A 25,974-nucleotide genomic window follows, 5' to 3' on the forward strand; every position below is an offset into this window, starting at 1 on the left:
GCTGCTAAAAGCAGCTTGCGAGCGAACAACTCGGAATGACCCCCAATAATAATAATAATTTTATTTATATAGCGCTCTTTCTCCAATAGGACTCAAGGCGCTTAACAGATACAGTACATAGCATAATATAGGGGGTCATTCCGAGTTGTTCGCTCGCAAGCTGTTTTTAGCAGCTTTACACACGCTAAGCCGCCGCCTACTGGGAGTGAATCTTAGCATCTTAAAATTGTGAACGAAAGATTCTCAAAATTGCGATTACACACCTCTTAGCAGTTTCTGAGTAGCTTCAAACTTACTCGGCATCTGCGATCAGTTCAGTGCTTGTCGTTCCTGGTTTGACGTCACAAACACACCCAGCGTTCGCCCAGACACTCCTCCGTTTCTCCAGCCACTCCCGCGTTTTTTCTCACACACCCATAAAACGTCCAGTTTCCGCCCAGAAACACCCACTTCCTGTCAATCACATTACGATCACCAGAACGAAGAAAAAACCGTGAGTAAAATTCCTAACTGCATAGCAAATTTACTTGGCGCAGTCGCAGTGCGAACATTGCGCATGCGCACTAAGCGGAAAATCGCTGCAATGCGAAGAAATTTACCGAGCGAACAACTCGGAATGACCACCATAGTACAGAAAATAATGAAGTACATTTTCATAAAATACAAAAGCATGAAGATACTAAAAGGGACATTATGGAAATGCTTGAGTAAACAGGAAAGTCTTGAGTCTACTTTAGAAGGATTCTATAGTTGGGGCCTCTCGCACTGTGCGGGAAAGTGAGTTCCATAGAGTCGGAGCCGCATGACTAAAAGCTCGACCCCCAGATGAGTTACGGGAGATTCTAGGTACTGCTAAAAGTCTTTCATCTACAGATTGCAGTGATCGAGTGGGGCAGTATGGGGTCAGTAGCTGCTTCAGGTACCTTGGGCCCTGGTCATGTAATGCTTTGAAACTCAGTAAGCCAATCTTGAAGATTGTAATCTTGAAGATCTAATGGGGCATAACAAGTGACTGGGGGCATATCTACTGGGGCATAACAAGTGACTGGGGGCATATCTACTGGGGCATAACAAGTGACTGGGGGCATATCTACTGGGGCATAACAAGTGACTGGGGGCATATCTAATGGAGCATAACAACTGACTGGGGGCATATCTACTGACTGGGGGCATATCTACTGGGGCATAACAAGTGACTGGGGGCATATCTAATGGAGCATAACAACTGACTGGGGGCATATCTACTGACTGGGGGCATATCTACTGGGTCATAACTATTGATAACTACTGGGGGCTGGCTAATTTTTAAGTTGATATTTTTTGTATGGCCCCCGAAGGATTTTATAAATATCCAAATGGCCCTTGGTAGAAAAATGGTTCCCTACCCCTGCTCTATATGATGAATGTCATATTCTCACCTATTTTAAGGGCTTATTGATACCCAGATCTACAGGTGTAGACAAGGGGCGAATGTGACCCATTTTTAATTTCTTCAGGTTCATTAAAGAACTTCTGATTGTTCTTGCTTTATTTTGAATTACTCCATTAAAGGTTATGTTTTATAGAATACTAGTTTGAGTACCCGGCGTTGCCCGAGAATTTAAGAATGTCTTTTTACAAAAATAAATTGAAATATTAAACACACAGTATAAATAACATTGTAGATAGCTGAATACTCGTGCTTCGCTACAGGATGAGGATGGTAAATTAAAATGATAGTTGTTCGTTAATTTACGTTGGTTGGAGATCTAGTATATAGGCATATCTTGCTTCCCTGACGCACTTTGGGGGTCATTCTGAGTTGATCGCTCGCTAGCAGTTTTTAGCAGCCGTGCAAACGCATTGTTGCCGCCTACTGGGGAATGTATTTTAGCTTTGCAGAAGTGCGAACGCTTGTGCAGCAGAGCGCCTACAAAATCGTTTTGTGCAAAACAAGAGTAGCCCTGTAGTTACTCTTCGTGTGCATTGATTCTAACGACGGAGGGACAGCTTTTGACGTCATACACCCGCCCAGCGAACGCCTAGCCACGCCTGCGTTTTTTCTGCCACGCCTGCGTTTTTCTAAGCACTCCCTGAAAACGGTCAGTTGACACCCAGAAACTCCCTCTTTCTGTTAATCTCCTTGCGACCGGCTGTGCGATTGGAATCGTTGCTAGAACCAGTGCAAAACCACAATGGACTTTGTACCCGTACGACGCGCATGCGCATTGCGGAGCATACGCATGCGCAGATTAGCCATTTTTTTCACTGATCGCTTCGCAGCGAACAACGGCAGCTAGCGATAAACTCGGAATGACCCCCTTTGTGTAGTGGCCGGACTCCTTTTTGGTCCCCCAAGGGATCCTTCTCTTCCCACTATACAACTCTCAGTCTGTGGCTTCCTGCTGCCTCCATTCCCCTCACATCATGTCAGTACCCCTGTGAAATTATCAAAATTTTTTTTTACAATTTCTTATATAGCGTAGCACATTATGTATCTCCTTATATACTTTGTGCTGCTGGGGGACCGTGCTACTTCTACTATATAACTCTCACTGTGTGGGTTTGTGCTACCTGCATTCCCCTTCTCACATCCTGTCACTGGCCCTGTCACATGCAGCCCTGTTATCAGTGACATATCATGCATGTCTTGATATAGTCTGTGCTGCTGGCCCACCCCTAGGGGCGCTAGTGGTATATTACCTCCACAGTGTTTGTTCACAGAGTGTAAGTCATATGTGTAGCAAGTTTGGTGTAAATTGCTTCAGGCATTCCAGAATTATGCTGTCTGCTGAAAAATTCTCTGCTGTCCATCCCCTAGTGGTGCTAGGGGTGTCTTACTCCCACAGTGTTTGTTCCCAGCTTGTAAGTCATATATGTACCAAGTTTGTTGTAAATTGGTCCAGGCATTCTGGAGTTATGCTGTCTCCTGAAATACTCTGTGCTGCTACCTCACCCCTAGGGGTGTCTTCCCCCCACAGTGTTTGTTCCCAGATTGTAAGGCATATGTGTACCAATTTTTTAGTACATTGCTCCAGCAATTCCGGAGTTATGCTTTCTCCTGATATACTCTTGTGCTGCTGTCTTCCTCCCCAGGGGTGCTAGGGATTTCAAAATGTTTTAGTTGCCTCGGCCGTGTTTTAATACGCTCGTATGTAAAATTTCACGATCTTCGCTTGTAAACTGTGGATTTGTATAGAAAGACAGAAGGAGAGAAGGACAAATTTTCATTTTTATATATTAGATGCATCTGTATTTTCCTCTGTGATGCATAATTGTTAATTTAATACATGATTAAACAAATGATTGATTGTTTGAAATAAACAAACATAAGAGTGCTCCTGGAAGAGACTTTTTTTGTCTTTTCTCTCCACCGAATTGTGTAGTCTGATCTACCAAAAATTCGGGAGCACCACCAATAGTGGTAAATCTTAAAATACAGTACAAGCATAATGGTTATATATTTATCTTCATCATAACTATTTCTTCATTGCCAGTGCGGACTCACCCCCTTTTTTTGTATATGGTCTTGCCTTTTAAATTACTGTTTCTAAAACATGGAGCAGAATCGCCAGGAACTCCCTGATGCCTGCAAGTCGCCAGATATTACATTTACCCCATAGTATTTGCACCTTGCGTGCAGATTCTTATTTTGTCATTATGTGCTTTCATGAACTTATATACTGTGCTCTGTGATACCGTATCCATATCCTGTGGTTTGTGAGCTGAATTATTCTGCTCTAGAATAATCCAAAGTCCACTGGTACCTGTATCCCCTACCAACTTTGGGTAGATGGAGAAGTACACTCACCGAGAAACTGGTAAGTGATCAGCGCTGTTGGGACACCTCCGGAGTATGACACTGTACCACTTTTTGGACATGACTTAATTTATTTGGGACTTTGGATTATTTTAGTGGATTTAAGGGACACACGCATCCCAAGAATAAGTTAAAGACTAATCACTGCACTATCTTTTGTATATCACAAGAAGGGGGAGCATTAACTCCGGCATCAGGCAGATTATGCATTACGTGTTGCTAAAGATTAACCTGAAAACCTGCCCTTAGTGGGGTCCTCCAAAATAGTGGGAGTATACCACGTATGAAAGTATACAGAAGGGTAGTCTCATATACAGTAGTCATACCTGATAGAGAGCACTGGGGCAGATGTATTAAGCCTGGAGAAGTGATAAAGAAGTGATAAGTGCAAGGTAATAACTCACCAGCCAATCAGCTCCAATGTGTACATTTACAGTTAGGAGCTGACTGGCTGGTGCATTATCACCTTGCACTTGTCACTGCTTTATCATTGCTTTATCACTTGTCCTGGCTTAATACATCTGCCCCTATGTGACTGTTCTATATCTGACATCTGATAAATGGTTTTATCCATAAAGAGTTCTTGACCTTCATGTACACACCTATTTGATACACATAGATATATATTTCTGTAGCAAGATACATTTGTTTCCACAGGAAAATATTGGGGGGTGTAGAGTGGATCTTGATCCAGAAGCACCAACAGGCTAAAGCTTTAGGCTGTCCCAGGATGCATTGGGGCCTCCTCTATAAACCCCGCCTCCAGGCACTGGGCAGCCCTGAAAAAGCTTCTAAGAAGATTTTTTCTCCGGGCTACCAGCGCTGTATGTCAGGGTGACACTTCAGCGCTGCAGCTCCATCACCTTCCAAGCAGCGTTGCATACTCCCGCGGCTCGCTTCCCAGGTACTTGTGGCGGAGACACTCCGGCTTAGGTACACAGTCGCAGATGCTCTCCTTGTTTGCGAGACTGCTACGAGGAGGAGGTAAGATGGTTCCTCACGTGGGACCCACCATTAAATTGCGTTCCGACCGTGACCTAGGGAGACAAGTCTCAGAGCAGGGATCCCACTAAACCACCGGGGCGTTTCAGTACAGGTCGGGTGTACGAATACCCCATTTATAAGACTCCCAGTACCTGGGGTGGAAGTCCAGCATAGGGGAGGTGGCGCTTGACCTGTAGACCCTACCCCGGCCTAGGGCGCCAGCTCTGAGCAAATTTTCCAGCTCTGGTGCTGCCTCACACTATCCCTCACTCCCTGACTGAGACGCTGGGTGCCATCTTCTGAGCATAGCTGTGGCTGGTCTCCGGGACTGCAGTGCAAGGTCTCCTTTGTAAAGCCGCCTGTATACAGCGCTGTGACTTTACAAACACTTGAGTATTCTACATGTCTTTATACAAACAGCGTTAGTTAAGAAAAAATGTACCTGTTATAGAATATATTGTACGAGTATTCTAATATATACCTCCGGTCTAGGACCACGCTGTGATCTATCTATCTATCTATCTATCTATCTATCTATCTATCTATCTATCTATATATATTCTAGTCCAGTGCAGCTGTATTGTTTAATAATTTCTGCATTGCCTGTGACTGTGTGTGCCTGTATCTGCTGTGTGGTTTCACTTTCAGTGTTTCCCAGATATAACTGTCACTATATTCTGTACCCTAAGAGGCTAGGTGCATTTGGGTCTGCTAATATAGTGCGTCACAGTATTTATCCAATACGCATATTCTACTGTGTACTCAGTCACATAATACCGGATTTATTCGCAGGTATTGTACTTTGTGTGGCTTTATAGGTACTAAGTTGCTCTGTTGTTGCATTTTTACATATTGTCTAAAAAAAAGGGCAGTAAATCATTGGAAGCTCCTGCATCATGCAGAGCATGCTCCAGGCATTTACCAGAAGGGAAAGTTTTGTATGACGGTCTATGTACTATGTGTCATACACCTCCTAGTCAATACGCAGCTCCTGGGTCTACTCAGGAGCCACCCTGGGCTGCGTTCACTAACGTACTGGGTACTCTGGCATGCCTCTGGGTCATATAAGCCGGCTACTTCCTCCTCACAGTCCACATACCTCTCTGTTGTTTCATCTGAAGAGGAGGGGAGCATACGGTCCTGTCAGACACTGAATCTGGTGTTACTGATAAGGATTTTCCCTTGCAGATTGATGTCCCTGCCTTAGTGGTTGCTTTTAAACAAATCCTACAAATCTCTGATGATGAGGATTCCACTACTGTGGCAAAGAAAACCGATATGTTTAAACAGCAGAAGGTGGTTAAAACTCTGTTACCCCATTCTGACCATTTAGTGGATATCAGGCGGGAACAACGGTCTACTCCAGGGAAGAAATTCCCTCTGCCTAAACAGGCCTTGGCTCGCTATCCTCTCCCTGCAGAGTTCTGTAGCAAGTGGGAAAATCCACTGCCGGTGGATTCTCACGTCACCCGCCTTGTGGTGTCGTCCACTCTGCCTGTCACCTCACTGAAGGACCCTACAGATAAGCGTGTGTGGAGGCATGCCTGAAGTCTATCTACTCCATTACAGGAGCTGTGCATAGGCCCACTATTGCTGCCTCCTGGGCTGCAAAAGGTATTGAAGCGTGGGTTCTGCCCGAGGATATTTCTGACAAGGCCAGACAATACCTGTCTCACATTACCACCACCGCCTATTACATTCAGGAGACGTCCTATGAGGTGGGTGTGTTGGCGGCAAAGTCATCGACTACGTCTGTCCTGGCTCGCCGTATTCTGTGGTTGAGGTCGTGGAAAGTGAACATAGACTCCAAAAAGACCTTGGAGGAACTCCCGTTTTACTGGGGACATTTTGTTTGGGGAAGACCTGAATAAAATTGTGTCTGAGTTAGCAGCTGCTAAGACTGCTTTTCTCCCAAATACTAATCTTTCTGCACAGAAGGCAAAAGGTACCACTTTTCGTTCCTTTCAGCCTCAAGGGAAAGCAAAAGGTCAGGCATACCCGAGACGGCCTGCTTCTAAACAAGACAAGCCTGCTGCATGACGGGCCGGGCCTCCCCCTGGTGAACCCCAGGGTGGGAGGCCGACTTCTACAGTTCACACAGTGTCAAGTGTCCGTTCTCTCCTGAGTACAGGAGTGGTTGTTCCGGTACCTCAGTCCCAGAACGCAGAGGTTATTACTCAACCCTGTTTCTAGTCCCAAACCAAATGGGTTATTCCGGCCTATACTCAACCTCAAATCCCTGAACAAATTTGTGGGAGTGTCCAGGTTTTGTATGGAAACACTGCGCTCTATTATACTGGCTATGGAACCCGGAGACTATATGGTATCCCTAGATATACAGGATGCATACCTGCTTATATCTATTGCCATGTATCACCAGCAGTTTCTGCGGTTTGCTATTGGCAACCAACATTATCAATTCCAGGCTCTACCATTTGGACTGGCCATGACTCCTCGGATCTTCACCAAGGTGTGATGGCCATTATAACGGCCCATCTTCCTGTCGCCAGGGGATCAGAATCCTGCCGTATCTGGATGACCTGCTGATTCTGACAATTTCCCACGATGTCCTCCTCAGTCATCTGCAACTGACTGTAAACTTCCTGCAAGCCCACGGGTGGCTTATCAATTGGAAAAAGTCTTCGCTGGTCCCAGCTCAGAGCGTGGTGCACCTGGGGGCACTTCTGGACGCACACAGTCAACGGCTGTTCAACATGGTAGAGTATGCTCAATTTCATTCCCACCCACTACAGAGGTTAATCCTTTCCAAATGGGACGGCCAATCTCATCGGATCAGATCTCAAATGATCACTTTAACTCCGGAGATTCATCTGTCGCTGACCTGGTGGCTACAGGTCCAGCAATTAAAGAGGGTCCGTCCCTTCTGTATCCCCGACTGGGTCCTACTGACAACGGACGCCAGTCTGAGGGTATGGGGTGCGATGTTGGAGCAACACTCATTTCAGGGTTGCTGGACCAAGGAGGAATCACTCCTCCCAATAAACATTCTGGAGTTGAAGGCGGTGTTCAATGCATTATCTCTCGCCCTGCCTCTGGTACAGAACAGGCCTGTTCAAGTACGGTCAGACAATGCCACTATGGTGGCATACATAAACCATCAAGGTGACACTCGAAGCCGCATGGCAACGATAGAAGTGTCAAAAAATGTTGTTGGGCGGAATGCCATCTGCCAGCCATATCGTCAGTGTTCATTCCGGGTGTCCTAAACTGGGAAGCGGACTTCCTAAGTCACCAGGACATCCGGAAGTCTTTCAACTCCTAGTGGACAGATGGGCCCTACCGGACGTAGACTTCATGGCATCTCGATACAATCACAAGGTACAGATCTTCGTTGTCAAGGACCAGGCATCCTCAGGCAGCGTTCGTGGATGCACTGGCGGTTCCTTGGAACTTTTGGCTGCCCTACGTGTTCCCTCCAGTGTCACTCAGGGTCCTACGGAAGTTCAAACAAGAAGGAGGAATGATACTTCTAGTCGCTCCAGCGTGGCCTCGAAGGTATTGGTTCTCAGACCTGCAGGGTCTATCGACAGAGAGACCCCTTCTACTTCCTCAGCTCCCGGACCTTCTCGTACAGGGCCCTTTACCCAGACCTGGCCAGACTGGCTTTGACGACGTGGCTCTTGAAGCATCACTCCTGAGGGCCAAAGTATTTTTACTATGTTGAAAGCCCGCAAACCGGCATCTTCTCGGATTTATTACAGGATCTGGAATTCTTACTTCACCTGGTGTGCCGATAAGAATTATGATGCATATAGATTCAGAACGTCCAGAATCCTGGCTTTTCTGCAGTGAGCAAGAAAATACCAGCGCTAAGAGTTGTTTTAACCAAAGTATTGATAGGAAACAGTTGGATCAATTAATCAGTAGCTTTATTTTATTTAATAGATATAAAATAATATTGTTAAAACATTAATAAAAACCGTAATAAAGACTAAATAGTCACCAACAGCATATAAATAAAAAATAGGAAACAATAATTGATCCTATATGGCTCTGAGATAATCAAAATATTAGGTTTTGCTGATAGGAACAATACCATCAATTTAAAAGATCCCGGACTTAAGTGGAAATCCGCTCCTCCTCAAATAGCAGTAAAAAGCACAGTCAGCTGGTAATACCCTAGATATACCTCATCCACAGTTCCACGAAAAAGATGACTCTCAATATTCGTCTGTGTAGGTGATTGAAGGGGTTTCCATAAATTGCTGGAAGTGCTCAACACAGGGAGTATCTGCGGTTTAATTGTATTCCAATGTGAAGGGAAAAGTCCTTATCCAGATCTATAATAGATGGTAGAAGGTGCAAAAGTTCCTCAGCATGGGCCTTAACGCGTTTCCCTGGACTAGGTCGTCCAGCTTCCTCAGAAGTGAATCATAAAGACACCGGGAGCCATTTTTATACCTCACTAATAATTAATTATGCAACAGCTGTGACAACTCTAATTAGCTGATCCTTATTTTGAAACAGACATTAGTAAGCTTTTTTGGGAAGGCAGTCCTAAACCACTTGTAATACATGTTTTTAAAAGTAAATTTATTAGAAGACAAGCTGTAATATATATAAATAAATAAAGACAAAAACACATGTGCCGGTCATGTGACCATTTTGTCACTTACCGGTATCCTAATTGGTATCAGATGTGTGGTGATCCCGCTATTAGGTCCATTGTGCCCCAGGGTCCGTCGGGACGTCCACCCATATGCTGGGTGAGCGCACCTGTGTCACGCTCCCCCATGCGTCACCACGTCTCATCGGTCATAGACCGGAAGACGCCCGTGAACCGCATGAATGGAGCGCACCCGACGCTCCCTGGGACAGCGTCACGTGCCCCAGAGTGGACACGTGATCAGACCAATGTAGCGGTCCGCCCCACCATTCCTGAATGTGTTGCCTGGATACAGACAACATACACGTGTTTCACCTTGTATGTATCAATATGATATAAATACGATTGTATAATTAATGTAGTTTCAGTAATCTCATATACATACATATATATAGATATACAAAGAAAAAGAAAGAGTAAAAGGAGAGAATTTTTGAACAAGAGAATTTTTAAAAAAGTTTTATATTTACATTTATTATAGATTTTTTTTTTTTTTTTTTTTTTTTTTTTTAGAAGAGGGTTATACAGAATAAATGGAAAGAATCTTGAGAAACATATATAGGGCACTTGTACATGGATACTGGGCAGAAGGAAGAATTTTTCATTAACACAGTTTTTATGTTATTATTATCTACACATCGTTAGGATCATTATACGAACGAGATAGAAAGGAATGGATAGAGACCATAGATCTCAATATGTATACATCACTAAAGGACATTCATATAATGGAATTAATCTCCATACTTTCATTTAAACCATCGGGGTATACAGAGTTGAATTGAAGCATCCAAAAGACTTCTCTTTTACATAGATTGGTATATCTATCCCCCCCTCTTGCTGTCGGATATACAATCTCTAAAGCTAAAAGTTTTAGAGTTTCCGGATCACCATTGTGTTTCTGGCAAAAATGTCTCGAGACACTATGTTTCATATATTTTCTAAGTATGTTTCTTCGATGTTCCAGAAACCGTATTTTTAACGGTCTGGTGGTGCGTCCTATATATGGGAGATTGCAACTACAGGTTAGTAGGTAAACTACATATGAAGAGTTACAATTAATAAAAGATTTTATAATATGTATCTCTTTTTTGTATGGTATCTCTACCTGGGTTGTTCTTCTCCCCATGTATTGACAGGTGGTGCATTTTTTATGTCCACATTGAAAGAAACCACATGGTTTTCCCATTGAGGTTAGCCAATTTTTACTCTCAGTGTCATCTGTATTTTCCTTAATGCTCCTCAGATGGCTTGGGGCTAATATTAGTTTCAAGGACTTATTCCTCTTATAAATGATTTTGGGATTGGAGGGAATAATGGTTCCCAAAATATTATCATGTCTTAATATTTTGTAATTTTTTCTTATAATATTTTTAATTTCACCCGCACATGTATTATATTTGCAGATAAATGGTAGATTTCTATCAATAGTGGATTCTTCATCCTTATCTAAATTATTCTTTTTGTTAGTCTCTTTTTTATTTATCAGGAGAGTATTCCTATCTAGGTTGCGAGTAGGTTGCAACCTAGATAGGAATACTCTCCTGATAAATAAAAAAGAGACTAACAAAAAGAATAATTTAGATAAGGATGAAGAATCCACTATTGATAGAAATCTACAATTTATCTGCAAATATAATACTTGTGCGGGTGAAATTAAAAATATTATAAGAAAAAATTACAAAATATTAAGACATGATAATATTTTGGGAACCATTATTCCCTCCAATCCCAAAATCATTTATAAGAGGAATAAGTCCTTGAAACTAATATTAGCCCCAAGCCATCTGAGGAGCATTAAGGAAAATACAGATGACACTGAGAGTAAAAATTGGCTAACCTCAATGGGAAAACCATGTGGTTTCTTTCAATGTGGACATAAAAAATGCACCACCTGTCAATACATGGGGAGAAGAACAACCCAGGTAGAGATACCATACAAAAAAGAGATACATATTATAAAATCTTTTATTAATTGTAACTCTTCATATGTAGTTTACCTACTAACCTGTAGTTGCAATCTCCCATATATAGGACGCACCACCAGACCGTTAAAAATACGGTTTCTGGAACATCGAAGAAACATACTTAGAAAATATATGAAACATAGTGTCTCGAGACATTTTTGCCAGAAACACAATGGTGATCCGGAAACTCTAAAACTTTTAGCTTTAGAGATTGTATATCCGACAGCAAGAGGGGGGGATAGATATACCAATCTATGTAAAAGAGAAGTCTTTTGGATGCTTCAATTCAACTCTGTATACCCCGATGGTTTAAATGAAAGTATGGAGATTAATTCCATTATATGAATGTCCTTTAGTGATGTATACATATTGAGATCTATGGTCCCTATCCATTCCTTTCTATCTCGTTCGTATAATGATCCTAACGATGTGTAGATAATAATAACATAAAAACTGTGTTAATGAAAAATTCTTCCTTCTGCCCAGTATCCATGTACAAGTGCCCTATATATGTTTCTCAAGATTCTTTCCATTTATTCTGTATAACCCTCTTCTAAAAAATAAATAAAAAAAAATCTATAATAAATGTACCGTAAATATAAAACTTTTTTAAAAATTCTCTTGTTCAAAAATTCTCTCCTTTTACTCTTTCTTTTTCTTTGTATATCTATATATATGTATGTATATGAGATTACTGAAACTACATTAATTATACAATCGTATTTATATCATATTGATACATACAAGGTGAAACACGTGTATGTTGTCTGTATCCAGGCAACACATTCAGGAATGGTGGGGCGGACCGCTACATTGGTCTGATCACGTTTCCACTCTGGGGCACGTGACGCTGTCCCAGGGAGCGTCGGGTGCGCTCCATTCATGCGGTTCACGGGCGTCTTCCGGTCTATGACCGATGAGACGTGGTGACGCATGGGGGAGCGTGACACAGGTGCGCTCACCCAGCATATGGGTGGACGTCCCGACGGACCCTGGGGCACAATGGACCTAATAGCGGGATCACCACACATCTGATACCAATTAGGATACCGGTAAGTGACAAAATGGTCACATGACCGGCACATGTGTTTTTGTCTTTATTTATTTATATATATTACAGCTTGTCTTCTAATAAATTTACTTTTAAAAACATGTATTACAAGTGGTTTAGGACTGCCTTCCCAAAAAAGCTTACTAATGTCTGTTTCAAAATAAGGATCAGCTAATTAGAGTTGTCACAGCTGTTGCATAATTAATTATTAGTGAGGTATAAAAATGGCTCCCGGTGTCTTTATGATTCACTTCTGAGGAAGCTGGACGACCTAGTCCAGGGAAACGCGTTAAGGCCCATGCTGAGGAACTTTTGCACCTTCTACCATCTATTATAGATCTGGATAAGGACTTTTCCCTTCACATTGGAATACAATTAAACCGCAGATACTCCCTGTGTTGAGCACTTCCAGCAATTTATGGAAACCCCTTCAATCACCTACACAGACGAATATTGAGAGTCATCTTTTTCGTGGAACTGTGGATGAGGTATATCTAGGGTATTACCAGCTGACTGTGCTTTTTACTGCTATTTGAGGAGGAGCGGATTTCCACTTAAGTCCGGGATCTTTTAAATTGATGGTATTGTTCCTATCAGCAAAACCTAATATTTTGATTATCTCAGAGCCATATAGGATCAATTATTGTTTCCTATTTTTTATTTATATGCTGTTGGTGACTATTTAGTCTTTATTACGGTTTTTATTAATGTTTTAACAATATTATTTTATATCTATTAAGTAAAATAAAGCTACTGATTAATTGATCCAACTGTTTCCTATCAATACTTTGGTTAAAACAACTCTTAGCGCTGGTATTTTCTTGCTTAATGTTCATTCACTTTCTGGAGGTCTGACAAACCTCTTCCAGCAGCTGTGACTTTCCAGTGGGTTTATATACATATTTTTTTTCTGCAGTGAGGCCTTGACCGAGGTCTAAGTCTGGCCACCCTCATGGTTCATATATCTGCTTTGTCGGTATGGTTTCAGAGAAAAATTGCGTCTATACCTGACGTTCATACTTTCACTCAGGGCGTACTTAGGATTCAGCCTCCTTATGTCCCCCCTGTGGCTCTATGGGATTTGACTGTTGTACTAAAAGCCCTGCAAGAGTCTCCATTGAACTTCTTGAGTCGGCGGACCTTAAAGGTCCTGTTTTTGCTGGCTATTGCCTCTGCAAGACGGGTGTCGGACTTAGGCGCTTTGTCCTGTCGTCCACCCTATTTGATTTTTCACCATGACCGGGCAGTTCTACGAACTCGACCAGGTTATTTGCCTAAGGTGATTTCATCTTTTCACCTTAACCAAGAGATTGTTGTTACGGCCTTTATCTCTTCAGACTTGTCTTCCAAAGAGCGTTCTTTGGATGTGGTATGGGCTCTCTGTATTTATGTGGAGAGGACTGCCTCTATCAGGAGGTCAGATTCCCTTTTTGTACTGTTTGGTTTCCACAAACGGGACTGGCCTGCGAATGGCCAGATGGATTAGAATGGTGATTGCACAAGCTTATGCACAGGTTACACTCCCAGCTCTTGCTGCTATTAAAGCCCATTCTACTCGGTCTGTTGGCCCTCCTTGGGCGACCCGCCGTGGCGCGTCCGCAGAACAGTTGTGCAATGCGGCTATGTGGTCCTCAGTGAACATGTTTATTAGGTTCTATGCCTTTGATACTTCTGCCTCCCAGGATGCTTCCTTTGGATGCCGGGTTCTCGTACCCGCTAAGGCGCGCCCTCTCCCTTGAGGAACTGCTTTACGACATCCCCAATGTTTTCCTGTGGAAACCAATGTATTCTGCTGCAGAAAAGGAGTGTTATGGTAGACTTGCCATGGTTAACACTTTTACTGCAAGGTACATTTATTCCACAGGGCGCCCACCCTGACGCACCTAGCTTCTATGGGTTTGTATGGCATTAGCCGCTGGTCCTTCTCCTGTCGTGAGAATGTGGTTCTTTGTGACTAACATCTGCCTTATCTCTTGCATGCTCCTGCATTTGACTGGTGAACGAAACTGAGCTTCAGTGCCTGGAGGCGGGGTTTATAGAAGAGGCCCCAATGCACCCTGGGACAGCCTAAAGCTTTAGCCTGTTGGTGCCTCTCTGAATCAAGATCCACTCTACAACCCCCGACGGTTTCCTGTGGAGCCAATGTACCTCGCAGAAAGAGTGTTAACCATGGTAAGTCTATCATAACACTTCTTTTTTCACACTCATACCAATTCTCCCCTCACTGACTCCTTTTACTCCCATCCAATCCCCCCCCCCCCCCCCATTTTTTTCATCCACCCACTATCTTCACCTCTATTCTTACTGGTCCTTCCCATCTCCATCTACAGCTTCCTTCTTTTCCTTCCTCTGAGCTGCGCTGTATCCCACCACATTCAATACTGTATACAAGAGGGATTTGGCACACCCCTAGATACAGCAGCATACCTCCCAACTTTTTGTTCCCGAAAAAGTGGCGTGGCCTCACTGGAGGACCCGCGATCGCGAGCGACGCCCCGTTTTATTCACTGAGGGGGTATGCCCAGCGCTCTGTGAGCCGCTGGCATGCCCCCTCTCCCTCTGACTCCAGTGAATAGACGCTGTGCGCATGCGCACAGCGTCTATTCACCACTGCTCTGCTAAGCAGGGCAGCGAGTGCATGAGATTCCCAACTGCACCCCCCCCCCACCGCGGGACATTGCGGCCCGCGGGTGGGACAGCGGGACAGTCCCCAAAAAACGGGACTGTCCCGCAAAAATCGGGACAGTTGGGAGGTATGCAGCAGCACCAATTTTCAACTCCCCATGAGGTGAGCGCAGTACAAACTTTTGCTGAAACATTCCTTACTAAAGTGTTGGCAATCAAGTTGCTGTACTATATAGAATGCTAGGTGCTTTCAGTCTGCAAAGTATTGGGATAGATGCTGCCTCAAAGAGAGTATAAATATTACAGAAAATTGCAAAAGCCACATTAACAGTATACTATAAACCTTTTTTTCTATTGTTTCTTCCGATAGGGATATCAGGCTGAGAATCCAGCAGGAAATTGCGAGAACATTCAGTCTTGACGCCACTTCTCTGTATCTTACAAAACCCACTTTCTTTTCCCGTATAAACAGCTCTGAAGCGAAGACCACTCATGATGAATACTGGCACCCCCATATTGATAAGGTAAGGAGGCCATTCCTGAGATGTTGCTGCTTGGACATTTGTACAAGCATATTACCTCTGCAGAGGTCATTTTAGTGATGCTAGTGACTTTTTCTTCAGTAATAATAGCAGACGTAGTGAAAGCAATCAGTTACAGGAACAAGCTTTCGGTGCTTGTTGGGACTCCAGGATGCTGTATTACAGAGGTTCTCAAACTCGGTCCTCGGGGGCCCACACAGTGCATGTTTTGCAGGTCTCCTCACAGAATCGCAAGTGAAATAATTAGCTCCACCTGTGGACCTTTTAAAATGTTTCAGTGAGTAATTAATACACCTGTGCACTTGCTGGGTTACCTGCAAAACATGCACTGTGTGGGGTCTTGAGGACCGAGTTTGAGAACCTCTGCTGTATTAGTTCAGTGCAGTGCGTTTCTTTTCTCTTGGTTGTTATTATGATTGCTCTAACCTGGGTTAGGTGTGGTGTGTGGAGAGATCAGGTGGGCCCCAAATCAAACTTCACTTACACAGGATAACTCCTTCGCAACAGAATATGCTGCGTTATATATGATACTGTTAATAAATAAAGGGATAGATGTATGAAGCAGTAATTAGAGTGCAGAAGTCAGCCAGTGGAGAAGTTGCCCATTGCAACCAATCTGCTTTGGAGTAAACATTTAAGTGCAATCTATAACATAATACGCTGCAGCTGTTTGGTTGCCATGGCACACTTCTCTACTCTTATCACTGCTTCATACATCTACCCCAAAATACCATGTCAGTATTTTGCTGCACAGTCCTGTTGGTCAGCGTTCTATGGCTATTACTAGTAATTAAGCACTGCAGGGTTTTGTGATTTGTTTTAAGTTATACACACACAAATTACTGAATACCACTCCACCAGTGCTTGAGAAATCACAATTGGTTTGATGATTCCTTCAGTCTCGTATACTGCTCCCCTCTTTTCTGAACCAGACAGCAAGGGTATGTATTACACCTCAATGGGTTATGTACAACCGGAAAGAGAGGGGATAGATGGATACATAGTGTGATATAAAAAAGTAGGTATTATATGGAAAAGAAACCCCCAATATAAGAACAACACTAATACTACTCCTGGAGCACATGAAAAAGTGCTAAGACACAGATGCAGCCGGAATAAAAAAGAAATGATATCAATCATACCAGGCTGAGTGAAAAAGATAAGGGCGGCCACAGAAGCTATGGCAACTAAGTATGTGGACATGCTAAGAGCACATTAAATTGCTAGAGACGCTGCGTTGTGATGTCACATGATCAGGATCACCCGGAAGCGGGAAGAAGGACCGTGTTTATGTGGCGCCATGGTAACACATATTATAAATGAAGAGTTAATCACGTGACCAGGGGATTAGAGAATGCAATTTTGGTTTCCATAAGCACGGTGGCTGGCCACTACAATCTCGGCACACAGAGTCACGGACTTTTAGGCTGATTGTGTGTAGGGACCAGATGTGCCGGGACCAATTAGGATGTAGTGTGGGGAATATAAACCCAGCATCCCGCAATGTGTCCGCAGTTTCATTTCGGATGCATCAATTTTAGGTTGACCCCTGGCAGGCAGTCCGGTGCCATTTTTTTGATCAGATTGGCTGCATGTGACATCACGCAGCCGCCCCGAAAAATGATCCTGACACCCCCTGTTTCTCTTACGTTCTAGAGGATGCTGGGGACTCCAAAAGGACCATGGGGTATAGACGGGATCCGCAGGAGCTTGGGCACACTAAAAAGACTTAAGACTGGGTGTGAACTGGCTCCTCCCTCTATGCCCCTCCTCCAGACCTCAGTTAGACTTTGTGCCCAGGAGTGACTGGATGCACACTAGGGGAGCTCTCCTGAGTTTCTCTAGAAAAGACTTTTGTTAGGTTTTTTATTTTCAGGGAGACCTGCTGGCTACAGGCTCCCTGCAGCGTGGGAGTGAGGGGACAGAAGCAGGACCTACTTCTGTGAGTTTCAAGGCTCTGCTTCTCGGCTACTGGACACCATTAGCTCCAGAGGGTTCGATCACTTGGTGCGCCTAGCTGCTTGTTCCCGGAGCCACGCCGTCACCCCCTCACAGAAGCCAGAAGAAAGAAGTCGGGTGAGTATAAGAAGATCAGAAGACTTCAGGACGGCAGAAGACTTCAGTAACGGAAGGTACAGCACAGCGGTAACGCTGTGCTCCATGCTCCCACACACATCACCAACGGTATTCACTGGGTGCAGGGCGCTGGAGGGGGGCGCCCTGGGCAGCATGTTACTGGAGCTTGTTTGGGGCGGCAGAAAGATTGTGGGTGCCTCGGCACCGTGTACAGACCCCCGCCGGCATTTTTACACAGTTTTGAATTTGGCGGGCTGAAGCGCTCCGGGAAGGGTGCAGAGCTTCGTCCCGCAGCTCACGGGCGCCATTTTCCCTGCTACACGCGGCTGAGGGATAGACACTGGCGGGACCTCCACGCTTCTCCAAGTAACGGGGGGGGGGGGCATTTTCAGAGGGGGGCCGCAGTGTGGTGCTTAATAGTGGCATAAGGCAGCGCTGGGTACATATATCGTTTTTTGCGATATATGGGCGCTGGGGTGTGAGCTGGCATACTCCCTCTGTGTCCTCTATCTGGGCTTTATTGTAGGCCTGTCACCTAGCAGGGACGTTCTGTGTGTTGTGGTGTGTCGGTACTACGTGTCGGCATGTCTGAGGCTGAAGGTTATTCACCGGAGGATGTTATTGGGGGAGCAGATGCGGGGCTAGAGTTGGGACTGTCGACGCAGCCGACACCTGATTTGCTAGCATTGCTCAGTAAGATAAACTCGAATGTAGCTTCCTTATCAAAGAGGTTAGGTAAGTCTGAGGCACAGACACAGGTGTGGAAAAAGTCCATGGAAGAGGCTTTGTCTCAGGTACAGACCCCATCCGGGTCGCAAAAGAGGCCATTTACTCAAGTGGTAGATACTGATACCGACACGGACTCTGATTCCGACGTCGATTTCACTGAGGCTGCTTTACATCCACGATTAGTTAAGAGTATTCAGTACATGATTGTGGCTATAAAAGATGTTTTACACATTTCTGATGAACCTGCAGTTCAGGAAACAAGGATTTGCTTGTTCAAGGGAAAAAAACCGGAGGTAAAATTTCCCCCTCTCATGAAATGAATACTCTTTGTGAAAAGGCTTGGGAGTCGCCGGATAAGAAATGGCAGATTCCCAAGAGAATTTACATGGTGTATCCTTTCCCCTCTGAGGACAGGGAAAAATGGGAGGCATCTCCACATGTTGACAAAGCTTTATCTCGTTTGTCTAAGAAAGTGGCACTTCCGTCTCCTGACACGGCAGCTCTCAAAGATCCGGCGGGCCGCAAGCTGGAGACGTCTCTGAAGTCCATTTTCGCTAATTCGGGTGCATTGCTCAGACCCGCTGTGGCGTCGGTATGGGTGAGTAGTGCTATTGCTAAATGGACTGAGAATTTAGCTAATGATATGGATACTCTTGATAAAGATAATGTCCTTCTAACTCTTGGTTATATTAAGAACGCGGCAGATTACATAAAAGATGCGGTGAGGGACGTCTGTCTCTTGGGTTCAAGAACCAATGCCATGTCAATATCAGCCAGGAGGGCCCTGTGGATCCATCAATGGAACGCTGATGCCGACTCCAAGAGGGCTATGGAAGCGCTACCCTTCAAAGGTACTGTCTTGTTTGGGGACGGCTTGGCTGACCTAGTCTCGACCGCGACTGCCGGTAAGTCCTCTTTTCTTCCTTATGTTCCCACACAACAGAAAAAGGCACCACATCAGCACATGCAGTCCTTTCGTCACAATAAATACAGGCGTGGAAAAGGCTCGTCCTTCCTCGCTTCAAAAGGTAGAGGAAGAGGAAGGAAACCTTATGCAGGTTCGGGCGCCCAGGACCAAAAGTCCTCCCCTGCTGCTACCAAGTCCACTGCATGACGCTGGGGCTTCCCTGGGGGTGTCCGAACCGGTGGGGGGGCCGTCTACGAATTTTCAGTCAGGTCTGGATTCAATCACTAACAATAGCTATGGTGAGATGAGAAAATAGCAAAGAACCTTATCTCATGCAATAGCCCAGACAGACTTCTTACATATAACCAAGAAGTAATAAATATGTGCAGTAGGAAATTGTGGAGAAGAGAAGATGAGTCAGTAGTGTGAGAGGTAATGGAACTTCAGGGGGTATTGGTCCGAGGGAATGGGGTGGGGGAGACCCAGACACAGGGGCAGATTTATTAAGCCTGGTGAAGTGATAAAATGCACCGTGATAAAGTACCAGCCAATCAGCTCCTAACTACCATGTCACAGGCTTGGTTTGAAAAATGACAGTTAGGAGCTGACTGGCTGGTGCTTTATCACCTTCCACTTTATCACTTCACCAGGCTTAATAAATCTGCCCCACAGTTCTCATTTCTATTTGGCCTAGTTCAATAGATTATGCCAACATGCTTGAGCCACAAACCCTGAGTCAGATTTTCAGGGAAGGTCGATCTGCAATCAATAGTTATCTGTTTGTTTGTTTGTTTGTTTGTTTGTTTGTTTATTTATTAGCCTATATAACGCCAATATATTCGGTTGCATTTTAGAATTGGGAACAGAACAGTAATAAGTTGTGGTAATAGACAGACCAAGAGGTAAGAGGGCCCTGCTTACAAGCTATAGGGAAATAGGCATTGGTACATGAGGATATGTGCTGCATATTGCATATACAGTGCTGTAGGTCCAGCCAGATTGCAGAGGTTCTTGGTGGGCTATGTGATCCAGTCACACATTGGCACTGTATCAGAGGGATGTGTGACTAGGTGTGGATCATTAGGTCGACTTTGAAAACGTTGACATGGTCAAAAGGTTGAAACATAAAAAGGTCGACATAATTTTTTTTGTTTGTTTTTTGATATAGTTAACCCTGTATACACTGTAGATTCTGCGTTGAGCGCAGCGAGCCCGCAAGGGAACTCATTGCACTCACCCCGCTGCCAGCATTCTAGCGGGCTGGATGCAGCTTTCGGGATCTTGACAGCTGGCATCCCGTCTGCCGGTAAATAGTATGTATTCTGAATGCACAGTAGCTCCTGAGTGACCAGTATTGTCTATCCTGTTGTTACATTGCATTCTCTACAGACCTGCTGGGTCCTTCTATCAGCAATATTCCTGTTGGGAGAGTTAATTGAAACTTCTCTGTGGTTCCTGAGCTGCAGTATCTCCAGAGATGTGGAAGATAATAGGGAGCAGAGGTGACCTCCTCTCTCACCTCAAGCTTGATGGGAACTTCCGTAAACAGAGCCAGGCTGTTAATCCCTATTGTCACTGAAACCATAGTGTGACACACAGACTCAAAGATCTAGAGGCAGAGAGGTTAAACTGTTGACCTGTGCTGCTTAGCAAAATGTAGAGACCCCGTAATATTTAACCTATTTCTTTGTGTAGTGTTATGTTCTTATGTGCGAGTATCAACACACACACAGTCACACACATATATACACACACCCCCACACACACAGTCACACACATATATACACACACCCCCACACACACAGTCACACACCGGCCTTCCCGATCAGCAGCAACCACTGCTAAGATAAAGACTTTCACATTCAATATTGAGTACAATAAATCATGCGATTGGGTCAGGTTTCGGAGAGAGATGACCCATAATCAAAATTCTCTGTATAATTTGAATGCACATTGGCCCTCATTCCGAGTTGTTCACTCTGTAATTTTCTTCGCATCGCAGCGATTTTCCGCTAATTGCGCATGCGCAATGTTCGCACTGCGACTGCGCCAAGTAAATTTGCTAAGAAGTTTGGTATTTTACTCACGGCATTACAAGGTTTTTTCTTCGTTCTGGTGATCGGAGTGTGATTGACAGGAAGTGGGTGTTTCTGGGCGGAAACTCGCCGTTTTATGGGAGTGTGTGAAAAAACGCTGCCGTTTCTGGAAAAAACGCGGGAGTGGCTTGAGAAACGGGGGAGTGTCTGGGCGAACGCTGGGTGTGTTTGTGACGTCAAACCAGGAACGACAAGCACTGAACTGATCGCACTGGCAAAGTAAGTCTCGAGCTACTCAGAAACTGCACAGAGAAGTCTTTTCGCAATATTGCGAATCTTTCGTTCGCAATTCTGCTAAGCTAAGATTCACTCCCAGTAGGCGGCGGCTTAGCGTGTGCAATGCTGCTAAAAGCAGCTTGCGAGCGAACAACTCGGAATGAGGGCCATTATGCAAATGTAAGTAAAGTGTACCCATCGCCTTCACACAGTGGTTTTAACCACTTAACTAGCAATTTTTCCCTTCAAAACTGTTCATATAGTTTTGTTTGTTTTTGTTTTGTATATTTTATTTAATATAGTTTAAAAAGTATTTATATTTTAATATTATACCGTGCATCCGGAAAGTATTCACAGCGCTTCACTTTTTCCACGTTTTTGTTATTTTACAGCCTTATTCCAAACTGGAATAAATTAATTTTTTCCCTCAAAAGTCTACACACAATGGGGGTAATTCTGAGTTGATCGCAGCTTCAAGTTTGTTAGCAATTGGGCAAAACCATGGCCCTCATTCCGAGTTGTTCGCTCGGTATTTTTCATCGCATCGCAATGAAAATCCGCTTAGTACGCATGCGCAATGTTCGCACTGCGACTGCGCCAAGTAACTTTGCTATGTAGAAAGTATTTTTACTCACGGCTTTTTCATCGCTCCGGCGAACGTAATGTGATTGACAGGAAATGGGTGTTACTGGGCGGAAACACGGCGTTTCAGGGGCGTGTGGCTGAAAACGCTACCGTTTCCGGAAAAAACGCAGGAGTGGCTGGAGAAACGGTGGGAGTGCCTGGGCGAACGCTGGGTGTGTTTGTGACGTCAACCAGGAACGACAAGCACTGAACTGATCGCACAGGCAGAGTAAGTCTGGAGCTACTCTGAAACTGCTAAGTAGTTAGTAATCGCAATATTGCGAATACATCGGTCGCAATTTTAAGAAGCTAAGATTCACTCCCAGTAGGCGGCGGCTTAGCGTGTGTAACTCTGCTAAATTCGCCTTGCGACCGATCAACTCGGAATGAGGGCCCATGTGCACTGCAGGGGAGGCAGATATAACGTGCAGAGAGAGATAGATTTGGGTGTGGTGTGTTCAATCTGCAATCTAAATTGCAGTGTAAAAATAAACCACCCTGCATAGAAACAAAATAACCCACACAAATCTAACTCTCTCTGCACATGTTATTTCTGCCTCCCCTGCAGTGCACATGGTTTTGCCCAACTGCTAAAAAATTTCCTGCTGCGATCAACTTGGAATTACCCCCAATACTCTATAATGACAACGTGAAAAAAGTGTTTTTGAGATTTCTGCAAATTTATTAAAAATAAAAAGCTAAGAAGTCACATGTACATAAGTATTCACAGCTTTTGCTTGATACTTTGTTGATGCACCTTTGGCTGCAATTACAGCCTCAATTTTTTTTGAATATGATGCCACTAGCTTGGCACACCTATTTTTGGGCAGTTTCGCCCATTTCTCTTTGCAGCACCTCTCAAGCTCCATCAGGTTGGATGGGAAGCGTCGGTGCACAGCTATTTTCAGATCTCTCCAGAGATGTTTAATCGGATTCAAGTCTGTGCTCTGGCTGGGCCACTCAAGGACATTCACAGAGTTGTCCTGAAGCCACTCCTTTGATATCTTGGCTGTGTGCTTATGGTCGTTGTCTTTCTGAAAGATGAACCATCGCCCCAGTCTGAGGTCAAGAGCACTCTGGACCAGGTTTTCATCCAGGATGTCGCTGTACATTGCTGCATTCATCTTTCCCTCTACCCTGACTAGTCTCCAGTTGCTGCCGCTGAAAAACATCCTCACAACATGATGCTGCCACCACCATGCTTCACTGTAAGGATGGTATTGGCCTGGTGATGAGCAGTGCCTGGTTTCCTTCAAACATGACGTCTGGCATTCACGCCAAAGAGTTCAATCTTTGTCTCATCAGAACAGAGAATTTTGCTTCTCATGGTCTGAGTTCTTCAGGTGCATTTTGTCAAACTCCAGGCGGGCTGCCATGTGCTTTTTACTAAGGAGTGGCTTCCGTCTGGCCACTCTACCATACAGGTATGATTGTTGGATTGCGGCAGAGATGGTTGTCCTTCTGGAAGGTTCTCTTCTCTCCACAGAGGAATGCTGTAGCTATGACATCGGGTTCTTGATCACCTTCCTGACTAGGGTCCTTCTCCCCCATTCGCTCAGTTTAGATGGCCGGCCAGCTCTAGGAAGAGTCCTGGTGGTTCAGAACTTCTTCCATTTACGGTTGATGGAGGCCACTGTGATCATTGGGACCTGCAAAGCAGCAGATATTTTTCCGTACCCTTTCCCAGGTTTGTGCCTCGAGACAATCCTGTCTTGGAGGTCTACAGATAATTTCTTTGACTTTATGCTTGGTTTGTGCTCAGACATGCGCTGTCAAGTGTGGGACCTTATATAGACAGGTGTGTGCCTTTCCAAATCATGTCCAGTCAACTGAATTTACCACACGTGCACTCTCAGGGATGATCAGTGGAAACAGGATGCAACTGAGCTAAATTTTGAGCTTCACGGCAAAGGCTGTGAATACTTATGTACATGTGAGTTGTTAGTTTTTTATTTTTAATAAATTTGCAAAAATCTCAAAAAAATATTTTTTCACGGTCATTATGGGGGACTGTGTGTAGAATTATGCTGTAGCATAACAAAATGTGGAAAAAGTGAAGTGCTGTGAATACTTTCCGGATGCACTGAATTATGCACATCTGTATAACGAATCTCCTCGTCAAAAACTGGGGACACAGTGGCGCGGCGCCTTACATGTAAAATGACCATGCCAATTAAAGGATAACTCCAGCACTGTGAAGATAACTTTTCATGTTTTTAAATGATTTAACTCCTATTCTAGGTGAACACTTCGGAGTGTACGTAAGGAATACCTCACTGATTAATTTATTTGGCTGTGTTAACAGTCCTCTATCAGTGCCCAGCCTCTGTGTCATCCGGTGGCTATGGTTATGTATGAAGTGACTAATAATTCGCTTTTTTGCATGAATCATTTTAAACTACTGGGTATAGTTTACATATTTAACAGCTACAAATAAAGTCTGCAAAGGTTAATGATCCTTTAAGCCAGGGTTGGGTACAATAATGTAGAATTTAGAAGCAAATAAGTCAGTTTTATGAATCAGCAGGACATTTTTTGTGTCAATGAAAAATAAATGAAATATTAGTCAGCAACAACGTTTTCTTAGGCAAATTGGCTGTCTGACTACTATGGCCAGCATCGCTTTTAGTGACATAAACATCTGCCCATTCTGATTACTAGCCCCTGCATGCAAGGGGGGCATGTTACCGTTGCGATGGTGTGCAGGCCCCAGATTCACAGGTTCTTGTTCTCAAAACCATTAGTACAACAAGTGCGGCTTATAGCCACACTTACTTGCACTCTTGAGTAAATCACAGCTAATTGGATTGAGCCCTAAAGACTTGATTATTTCAGCATTTGGGGCCAATCCAAACCAATGAACTTGCCCCCACACAGGGGGCTGGGAGAGTTTCAGTAGCGACAGCTGTTTATGCCGGCGACAGCATTGGCACTCGCTCCCCTTGCGGTGCTGTCTCACCAATATTTACAGATTTTTTTTTTTGTACATAGCACTATGGAATATTCACAAGTAAATAGCGGCTATTGGATTGAGGGCCCGATTCAGTAAGGACTGCAAATTCTGCTAATTAGCAGAATTTGCAATCCTTTTGCTAGCATGCTGAGGGCCACCCATCGCAGGGCAAGGCCGTTCAGCATGCTGACCGCCGCCTCCCCCCCTTCAACAAGCAGAAATTGCGAACGCATCGCAGTTTCTGCTTGTTAGCAGAAATAGAGGATGCCTCCCACTGATGCAGCTGCGCCCGCAGGAGGCCCACCGCCATGTTCCCGATCGCGGCGGCTGCGTGTGACACCACGCAGCTACTGCGATCAAACACCCGCTCGCGCCGCACCGTCCCCCGTTTGGCCGTCTCCACCCTGGAAACTGAGCGTTGCCACCCCCCTGCCCAGCAACAGCCTCTGCCTGATTGACAGGCAGAGGCGATTGCGTTTTTTGCGGCCATCCCCACAGAAAATGCGGGCGCAGGACAGGCACTGCGGATGCGTCCGCATCTTTGTCTCTGTTTTTGCAGTTGGATCGCATACTGTGATCCGACCTGAATTAGGCCCAGAGCCCTTTATTTTTTAAGTTATCCTAACCACATTTTTTAAACAAACTGAAATATTGTCTAAAGTGGACGCAATTCATGGTGATTTATTTCTGTGTAAGAGAGACTGAAACACACTTCGATACATGTAGTGCTTTATACTTTCCTGCTTATGAAAAATATACTGTATTTTTTTTTCTTCAA

The 25,974-nt window shown here is 44.4% G+C and overlaps 1 protein-coding gene and 1 long non-coding RNA gene across 2 annotated transcripts in view; one reads left to right on the forward strand and one right to left on the reverse strand.

Annotated features, from left to right (window-relative positions):
* OGFOD3 (2-oxoglutarate and iron dependent oxygenase domain containing 3) overlaps positions 1-25,974 on the forward strand; it is a 484,427-nt gene that overhangs the window by 268,612 nt on the left and 189,841 nt on the right. Inside the window, exon 7 of the mRNA XM_063961071.1 lies at positions 15,424-15,577. Coding sequence (XP_063817141.1) covers positions 15,424-15,577 — 154 coding nt within the window. The remainder of the gene's footprint in view (positions 1-15,423; positions 15,578-25,974) is intronic.
* Positions 1-25,974, reverse strand: part of LOC135056203 (uncharacterized) — a 143,614-nt gene that overhangs the window by 20,180 nt on the left and 97,460 nt on the right. The gene's annotated exons all lie outside the window — the stretch shown is intronic.

Source organism: Pseudophryne corroboree, chromosome 3, assembly GCF_028390025.1.
Source record: "Pseudophryne corroboree isolate aPseCor3 chromosome 3, aPseCor3.hap2, whole genome shotgun sequence".
Lineage (NCBI taxonomy): Eukaryota > Metazoa > Chordata > Amphibia > Anura > Myobatrachidae > Pseudophryne > Pseudophryne corroboree.